This window comes from Drosophila biarmipes, chromosome X (assembly GCF_025231255.1).
Source record: "Drosophila biarmipes strain raj3 chromosome X, RU_DBia_V1.1, whole genome shotgun sequence".
In the NCBI taxonomy this organism is placed as follows: Eukaryota; Metazoa; Arthropoda; class Insecta; order Diptera; family Drosophilidae; genus Drosophila; species Drosophila biarmipes.
In genome coordinates this window covers 10930038-10940028 of record NC_066611.1, presented here as the reverse complement: position 1 = coordinate 10940028, position 9991 = coordinate 10930038, and the positions used below count along the sequence as shown (strand labels likewise).

Here is a 9991-nt window from a genome sequence, read left to right as displayed (position 1 = left end):
ATTGGCTTTAAAATTAAGTAAATAAAATGGGAGAGTTGTGGAAAATATGTCAAATGTATCTTGTTTGGATGATGTGTGTAAAACCTTGTTGGGTATTTTTGAAAGTAGCTGATAGAGATCAATAAACAACATTTCTTAAGGAAACATATAAATATTGAAGTGTTGGAAATAAATAAAAATGCTATATGATATGGACATTTGTAAAATGTTATAAGGGTCTATAAAAAAAATATTCCATTTTCAAAGTTTTTAAGTCATAAACTTTATTGAGATATTTTTTGAACGGGAAATTCCAGCCCATGGTGACTCTCCCCCCATTTCCTGGCTGGCACTTGGCGATCATGAGGAAGCATTCGCTCGGAAACCCATTAAGTCCGCCTTGTTTACATGGTCGAGGGCCTGAGACCGAGCCACTCGAGAAGCGCTTTTCGAGCGCCGCTCAAGGCTCTGAACTTTGACAAGGATCTTCAACATCGACTTCGAATGCGCCGAAAATGACACTTGGCACTGAGAGACGACGATGGTTATGATGATGAGCACCAGTGCCCCATGTGGCAAGGTTGCTGGGGCCCAGAGCCTCTCCGGTGCCAAGGTATCGATGTGAAAATGTTGCAAAACTGGTCGCCGGAGAGGGAAATCTCTCGGCTGAGGCTGGGGCTGGGGCTGGGGCTGGGGCTGGGGCGTCCCTTCAGCTCGGCACCTGGCTTGGGCTTACCAAATTTCTTCACTTTCGGTTTCGATTCGGATTCCGATTCCGAGTCCGATTCGGATTCGGAGTCGGATTCGTTTTCGGTTTCTTCTGCGGCTGCGCGCCGGCGGTGGCCGAGGCTGAGGCAGCGACGCCGACGCCGGGCCGGCTATTACCTATATGAGCTGGCGTTATCATCTGAGCGGCAGCATTTTCAACTCGCGACTGACAAGCAGCGGTCGCCGTCGCCGATCCGTTGCAGAGAGATCCCAGATCTCCAGAAACCGAAGACCGCCCCTCGAGGTCCCAGATCTCAGGTCCCCAGCGATCCGTACCGATTCGAACCGTTCCGAACCGATCCCGCGATCCGTTCCGCGAGTGCCTCGTCTCACATATTTTTTTTTCAATTTTTTTCCTCGTCCCGCATCCTTTTGTGTGCAGTGTGCCGTCCATACACAATCGCTTCGAGCCACCTGAATTTTTTTCGAGTGCCCTGTGCCGAGGATAACCCACACCAGCAGCTGGCATGGTAAAGAAGCGTTTGCCTAATTGGACTCGAGTGCAAAGGATTACGGAAGAAACTCAAACACAGGCCCAATTAGGAGAAAAGTCCCACAGACTCGGGGGAAATGCCAGCGAGAGAAAAAGCTATACGCCCCTTTTTGGGAAAGATAGATTTCTCAAAAACTTTGGAAAAAATTCCAATGCACAGAGAGAATTTGTAAAAAAAAACGGGCAGATGGCGAGGAAACATTTAGAAAAAACATCAGGTTTTAAAAGGGCTCAATTTTATGGCCTTTTTTTTATAGTAAAAACTACAATATTTCATTATTTATAAAAAATAGAGTTTTGAATATGGAATATACGGAGAAAACAGGCAGAGAATTATCAGTGCCAAAAGTTAGTTTACCATTTTTACAGTCTTTTCTAACAATTGAAAAAAATTAACTATTTGAAAGGCGACTTTAAAATAGTTTACTTATTAGGTTCCGGATTAACATAGTGTTTTTCCCGTGCAATCCCATTACTTTCGGGTGGGCACGCCTGCGCCTTGCCCTTTGACCTTGCCACACGACCTCTGCTAATTGATGAGGGTTGCCCGCACTGTAAACGAGAATTGATGCAGGACCCGGATTTCTTGGCAAATCCTGGCCCAGATTATTCATTTGCTGCCGGAATCCGGATTCCGGGGGCCGGGGGCCGGGGGCCACGGGTTAGGAGCTCCTGTCTCCGGACATAATTTATTCATTATCGAAATTGATTCATAAATAATTTCGCATTCAAATTTGCCCGCTTCTGCGGGGCGGCGGTGGGGCAAATTTAATTAACGCAGATTACGATTCCCGACTTTTGGGCCAGAACAGGCAGCTGTGGCCAAAAACTTGGGGCCCAGGTCCCCCCGGCAACCCTTTGGGGAGCGGCCCCCTTCCCCGATCCCGGAATCGCTTCCTGAACTTTGCCCGGTTTCTGTGCCGTTTTCATCTTCGAACTAAATTTACGTCTTCTCAGCGAGAGTGAAAGTTTTGCCGGCCCGTCTGTTTGTTTATTTGTCTTTCTGTTTTATTTTTATTTAGTTTTTTTTTCGCCCGTTGCCGTTGCCTGGTTTCATTTGTTTGCTGTCTGCCGTTGTTGTCAATTGTTTAGCATCAATAACTAATATTTGTGGCCTATGCTAATGAACAGAAATCGAACGCCGGCCAAAGAAAGCGGTGACTGAGCGGTGACCGCCCGCGTAACCAGTGACCAGTGGCAGGTGATAAGTGTAGCTGGGATCTAAGAAATGGGTTGCCAATTGCGAATAACCTACTTTTAGTTGGGGAAATTTGGCTTAAGGGGACTTAAAAGGTTTCACTACTGTTGAATATATGTAAATACTTTTGAAAAAGTGAACAGTGACAAGTCATGTCATGGTGACACATAGCGCAAAGATCTTGGTTTTAAGGGAATTCGAAGATTTTATTTCGTTTTACCATATATCATGTATTAATCAAGTCATATGCAGGTTGATATGTTGCTGTACGAAAGCGACCAACTGGCTTAGTGACTCGCAAGCCCGGCATAATACACTCATCTCAGAAACAGAGCCACAATGGCATGGCTCTGCAAGTGCTGGCCACATGCGGGTCACTTCACACGGTTCACAGACAATGGGCACAGAAAGCCCCTCGTCTCTCGAAAAAGCGAGAAAAGAAGACGTCACCCCCGCCCAAGCCCACGCCAGCAGCCCCTTTAATTGTTTGCCATTTCTTTTATAATGTATTTTCATTATGCGGCGCATAATTTCACTGCCAACATTTGTGACACCTACTCATCCCCACGAAACGAACCTCATAGATACGCAGATACCTGGCCGCATGGAGATACACCCGGAGCCAAGTGAAAGTTACCTTTTCGGCTTTTTTCTCTGTATCTTCTTCGCCGCCTCGACCGCTTATGACATTTTAACACCGCCGCTGGCCAAAAAAAACCAAAAAGCGCGAGAAGAGCAGCAGCAACAACATATTTTGTGGCCCATTGTGGCACTCGTATTCAATGCGCATCGCTGACCATTGAGGTGCACTTTTCCATTTCCAAAGATTGCTGATTGCCCGCATTATGCAACCTGGCCAGAGACGCGGCGATCGCGGTAAATGGTATAATAACTTGGTTATTACGCTTGGCTGACAGATGAGGGCCGGGTTCTACTAACTACGGAACTGTTATCTCACGAAGTTATGTAAGGTGGCTTGGGGCATTTTTGGCCATCAGTTGGGACTTAGGATCATTAGAAATTTTTTAGAAAAAAAAGAGGAACAGAAGATCACATGACTTTGCCTTCTAGCCATCACAGATCCTCTTCCCAGTTGTTTAACTTCCTTTATAAACCCACCAAAAAATCCCTGAATAATGGATCCGCTTTCTTAAAACCCTGACTCACTGGGCAAGGCATTTACTCATCTTTGATACCTTCACCTCTTGCGTAACTCCCATCACTTTCTTATGTAAGGGCATTCCGGCTTCGTCACCTCTTGCGGTCGATCCGCGTGCCTTTGCTATTTTTATTGGCATTGCCGGCTAAATCGCAGGCTGTGCGTGGAATTTCGAAAGAAGCGCCGTTTCGAGTGGCTTACTACTGCCATTGTGGCCGCAGCATTTGTTGTAAAACATAAAACCAATTAAGTGCCCCCCCCCCCCTTTCTCGCCGTGCATCTTGGCCCAGGGCTTTTTTTCGCTGCTCGCCTGCTGAATTATTGATGATCATGATGAGCGGCGATGTCCATGATAATGACAGTGGTAATCACGATGATGGCGAGTCCGGCCGGGTTATGTTTTAATTAGAGCGTAATACGCCAGCGTTTTCTGGGCAGCCGCAGTGCCAATTACACCACGCAGCAAACTTGGCCCAGATGGATCAATTAGCGCTTGGATCGCTGGCCGAAAGCAGGCACTTTAAGATTTGGCAATGGAGTTGACTCAATTTTTAGGTCACCACAAAAGTGATCCGCTATAATTTGGGTAATAAAAATTAGACAATTATGTTTTAGATTTTGAAATGGCATTTAAAGTCATTTCTAGGTATAAGCATTATTATATTATGTTATGAAACTTGCGGAAGATACAGATGTTGACTACCAATTAAAGTGTATTATATTTTTAAACTATAATTGAGCAGCCAAACTCATTTATTATAAGCAGTTCATCAGTTCAATTTAAGTGTAAATGTTTTTCAAAATACTTTTTCTAATTCCTAACTGAACCCTGCTGCACAGTGTTGACAGTCGGGCAAATGGAGGCAGGTCGTAGGTTTGCAAATTAGCGCAGATTATGGTTACATATTTGGGCAGGGGCCCGGGCCTGGGTGACCCACGCACACACGGAAAACGACACCTGGCGAATGGCGAGTGAACCCCTGACCTGTGACCCCTGACAGGCCTTGACAAGTTGCCATCGGCCAAAAAGGTCGCCGAGACAGCTGACAAATGAGACGCGGCCAAAAGGGGTTAAGGGGGTGACTGGGCTGGGGGGACCAGGGGGTTAAGGCCGGAGATGGATGGCAACTAGAGACACTTTGGGCGCATGCCACTCAATAAACATTACGATGTCGGTTAGCCGACTAACCCTCATATTACAACTCTTTCTGCCGCAATCATTTGTTATATTTCAAAAAAATGGCCAGCATAACTTCAATCAGCTGAGGTTTATGCACTCTTAGGGAAAATTTTCAAAATGTCTTCCTTATAAAAGGTTTAAGATGTTGTAGAGGATTTTAGAATTTTTTTTTTTTAATTTATGAGTATAGACAAAGCGTACAAAACTTATTTTTAATATATATTATTTAAAATGAATATAAATAATATATTTTATACAGTTCTTATGATATTATTTTATGATAAACTAAAAAGGTTAAAGACACTTTAAGTCTGCCACTCCCATCAATACAGTTTAATATATTAAAATTTTGTGGGTACTTATTTGTATTCTTCATAAATTTGACTTTAAATTATATTTTAAAGGCGCAGTTTAACATACCTAATAATTATAATCTAAATATGATATTAAAGCAATAGAGCATTATTTCTCCCACTAAAACCACTTTATTTTTTTTGCTCTTGAGCGGTTAACAATATCCCAAGCCAGAGTTATGGACTTGATTTTCTGAGTTATGTTGATGCTTGAGCTGCCTGGAGGAGATTAACTTCCGGTCCAATCGCTCGGGGCCAGCCGTGCTCCCATTTTCCATCCGCGATGCCATCTTGACAAATGACTGACCCACATCCTCCGCCTCCACCCATTCCAGATGCTCCGATTGACCCTGCTGGTCGCCTGCTGCCTCTGCGCCGCCCAGGCGGTGCTGCACGGCAAGGATGTCAAGCGCCGCGAGGCGGGATTCGACACCTACGGTCCGCCGCCACGCCCTGCCCCCCAGTATGGTCCGCCCCCGCAGCAGCACGTGCCCCACCGGGAGTACGGCGTGCCGCAGCAGATTCCCTTCCGGGAGTACGGACCCCCGGCCCTGAAGTACGGTCCACCCAAGCTCAACTTCCTGGGAGGAGGAGGCGGCGGCAGCGGCGGCGGAGGTAGCTCCCTGCACGAGCAGATCAAGACCCACTTTGGAGTGCCCAAGCCCTTCTACGGACCCCCGCACATCCAGCACAAGCCGGCGCAGCAGTACGGACCCCCACCCCCGAAACCGGCCCCCCAGTATGGTCCTCCTCCCCAGCCGGCGCCACAGTACGGCCCACCCCCGAAGCCCGCTCCCCAGTACGGCCCACCACCACCGCAGTATGGTCCACCTCCACCACTGAAGATCCAGCACCGCCCGGCACCTCAGTACGGACCACCCAAGCCACAGTACGGACCACCTCCACCACCGCAGCTCCTGCCCTCGCCCCATGCCGCGCCCCTCTTCAAGCCCGCCCATCAGCCGGCCACCTCCTACGGACCCCCTGCCTCCGGCCCCCTGAACCTGCCGCCCAAGCAGATCTTCGATGCCCCTCCTCCGAACTATGGACCTCCACCTCTACCCGTGGCCCTGCCCGGCAATGGACCCGCCACCACGATCATCCTGACCAACGGAGGAGGACACTCGGGACCCAGTGGACCTAGTGGACCCAGTGGTCCTGGCCCTGTGAAGCAGGTGCAGATCCAGATCGACTCGTCCGGGCACACGCACAGTGTGAGTGGCTCCCAGGCGCCCTTCCACACGGCCTGCGATGGCTGGAAGCCAATCCCCGCGCCCATTGGAGCCTACGTGGAGCAGAACCACATCGAGACCCAGGGTGGCTACAGCCAGGTGAACCAGGGACATGGGGGCTCCTTCGGAACCCAGTACAGCGGTGGCGCCGGAGTGGGTGTGGGAGCCTCTGGAAGCGGAGGCGGCAGCATCATCGACGGACTCTCAGATGAGCAGCTGGTGGCCGTGGCCCTCCAAGGAGGCGGCGACGGAGCCCACCTGATCACCGGACCCGAAGGCAACTCCATCGAAGCGGAAGCTCTCCAGGTTGGTTGGCTATCTAACTTCCGGTTAACCCTAACTAATCCTTACTTTTTCAAGGCCGCCATCGGCTCCCTGGATGACTCGTACTCCAAGCCACCCTCGGACTCCTTTGCCCCCGGCTCGGTGCATGCCCAGAAGTACCAGACCATTGGTCACTCCGGATCTTCTAGTGGAAACTACGGACCTCCTCCACCTCCCCCAAGTGGAAACTACGGACCCCCTCCACCACCGCCCAGTGGCAACTACGGACATCCTCCACCACCGCCCAGTGGCAACTATGGACCACCACCTCCTCAGTTTGCCGCCCTGACCAGCAACAGCCACTCTCACTCCCACTCCCAGTCCAATGTGAACATCCAGTATGGTCCTCCCCCGCCATCCGGCAATCCCCAGCCCTTCCCGCAGCACGGAGCCGGCCAGCCCAACAAGCCGGTGGCCTACCGCCCACCCGTGCCCGCCGGCCTGCTGGAGTCCATTGGCGCCACCGTGCAGCATCTGGATCAGTTCGGAGTGAAGCCGCCGCAGCAGCCAGCCACCTACATTCCGCCCGCGGCCAACGAGATTCCCGTGGCCGGGTCTGCTCCTCCGCCACTGCCCGCTCCGCAGGCTCTGTACCAGCCTCCTCCTCCTCCGCCTCCACAGCAGCCTGCTCCTCAGGTTATCCTGCAGCAGCAGCTGCCCGCCCCACAGCCAGGACCCTCGTTCATCCACCAGAACAAGTTCGGACCACCTGGACCACCGCCACCACCCGAGCCCCAGTACCTGCCACCTCCGCCGCCAGTGGCCAATGTGCGTCCCCTGGGACCTCCGCCACCGCCTTCCCAGCAGTACCTGCCCTCGGCTCCTCCACCACCGCTCTTCTACCAGCAGCAGCAACAGCAGCAGCACCACCACCACTCGGAGAATAGCTACAGTGCCTCGCAGTTCCACTCCCAGGGACTGCCCCTGCCCCAGCAGGCTCCCCGCTTCAACCTGCAGCAGGACCAGCAGTTCCAGCAGGGTCAGCAGGTCCAGCAGGTCCAGCAGTTCCAGCAGCAGCAGCAGCAGCCCATCATCATCCACGACTGCGGACATGGCCCCAACCTGGTGAGCAGCAATGGCTACACGGTGCAGCAGCAGCAGGTGCAGCAGCATCAGCAGCAGGTGCAGCACTTTGGCAGCGTGTCCGCCGCCTCGGCCGGAGCCTACAACGCCATCTCGCAGAGCATCCCGGTGGCCGAGCAGCACACCCAGCAGCTGGTCAGTGGGCCCGGCGACAGCTACGGTCCGCCGCCCTCGGGCAACGACCTGGACTTCGACCACACCGGCTACGCCTCGCAGAAGAACGCGGTGGCCGCCCTGCCCGACGGCACTGATCCCCAGCAGCTGCCCGGCCTGGATGGCCTCGATGTGCTGTCCGCCACGAAGTCGCAGAGCATCCAGCTGAACGGGCAGCAGCCCACGCAGAACTTCCAGGTGCAGTTCGGGGGCTCGCTGAACAATGCCCCCGGCGTGTCCAGCGGCGATGCCAACCACGAGGAGATCCTCTCGCAGGGCCTGCTGCAGTCCATCCTCACGGCCATCGAGCAGCCCGGCGGCGGCCAGCAGAATCTGCCCCAGAACCACAAGGCCCAGAGCCGCTCCGACGAGCACGGCCAGGAGCAGGATCAGGCCCATGACGAGGACCACGAGGATGAGCATGAGCAGGCCAGCAGCACCTCCAACCGCGTGGAGGTGCGTGTGCGGCCCGAGCAGGCCGACAACGAGGAGGAGACCCCCGCCGAGGTCAAGGAGATCGAGCCCATCGTGGTCAACGACGAGGAGGCCAAGCATTAGTCAGTCACTAGTTAGCATCGAACTCATCAGCGCCGCTTGAACCTATTTATTGCTGCCTCATCATCATCACTAAGAGCCAACCCCAGTCTGTCTGTCCCCCCAGTTGCCATAAAGTGAAAGTCCGGGGGCAGGAGGGGATCGGATTGGAGCCACCACAGATCTAAGCAAAGGAAAACCATATAAGTGAACACAAAGAGAACAAAGAAGCTAGGCATGCGGGCGCGACGTTGCCCCGCCGCGTGAAAAGCGCCTTTTCATGCTCGCAGTTCGTGTATAAAAATTATTTAAAATAACTAATTAATTTATTATAGCATTGTATTGTATTTTATGCTTTAAACAATAAATAAATATGTATGTAAACGGAAAAACAGAGGCGAAGGCACTCGAGGAGGAAAGCTGCGCCAAGTGCAAGTCATCCGAGATGGCAGGTGGGACAGCCGGTCAATGGCAAGCAAAAAGGCCCAAGGTGAGTGACCTGCGAACTGGCTGTCTTAGCCGACAAAGAGCTTCTCACGGAGCACTTGCCAGTATCAGTGCTAAAAACATAGTTAGTATGGTAGTGAGGGGGTCTTAATTAACCGAACAGATCCACTACTTTTTTAACTTTTATTAATATGCCTATGGTTAGACTTTAGTAACTCAAGGAGTATATCTAACTTTCTTTGGGTTAAGTAATATTTAAACCCGTATTTAAAAAAGAAAACTTTACAATGAGAGAATATAAAATAATTAAATTATGTCTATAAACTATAACTTGAAGTATGCCGAACCCAATCTAAACAATTGTCAAGGTATATTTTTTAAAATTGTACTTTATGCAACAAAATATTAAATGGAAACTATCTCTTTTACCATTTAAAAAGCTCTTATTTACATTTAATTATTAAAAGTAAATCTAAAATCAAAACATGGGTGACCAACTTTTATCAATAAGCTCCAAAAATGTCCCTTTACAAATGTTTCATTTCTTCCGCATCACAGGAAGTTAATTAATAAATAATTCTTCGACTTTTGCCGGAGTTTCAAACGATTTTCGGGTTCGAGTTTTCTCACGCTCAATTCCGATTCCCTTGCCAGTTTCAATTCAATTCCACGGCATCCGCATCCGCATCCGTATCCGTATCCGCCTCCACATCCGCATCCGCAGGGCACTGGACTGGCCGACTTGGGCCGTCCAACGAGCAACAAGAAACAATAAAAGACATAAAATTAATTAAATTAGCCATAAACAAAGCGAAAGGTGATTAATTAACTAGAAATTTATACCGTTATATAACCGAGGGAAAGGCATGAAAGACGTGCCCGGTCTCCAGGGCTGGGTTCCGCCCCCAAAAGGGTGCCCAGCGGGTCGATGGCGGGGCGGGTGGCTAGGTGCTGGGGCTCTCGCCGCTTTATTTGCCCATTCATTAATATTTGGTTGCTTCAGTTCGGGCCAGAGCCTGGACTCGCCTTGCTACTGATTTCGTTTCGTTCACCTGCACTGACAGAAAATCGCACCAGGAACCGTTCGA

At 50.6% G+C, this 9991-nt stretch overlaps 1 protein-coding gene across 1 annotated transcript; it reads left to right on the top strand.

Annotated features, from left to right (window-relative positions):
• The first annotated feature begins 912 nt into the window (after nt 1–912).
• LOC108025940 (trithorax group protein osa) lies at nt 913–9170 on the top strand. Its single transcript, XM_017096638.3, has 3 exons — nt 913–1217; nt 5466–6668; nt 6723–9170. Exons 1-3 carry the CDS (start codon nt 1215–1217, stop codon nt 8478–8480), a joined length of 2964 nt encoding a protein of 987 aa, XP_016952127.3. The 5' UTR covers nt 913–1214; the 3' UTR covers nt 8481–9170.
• The last annotated feature ends 821 nt before the right edge of the window (nt 9171–9991 follow it).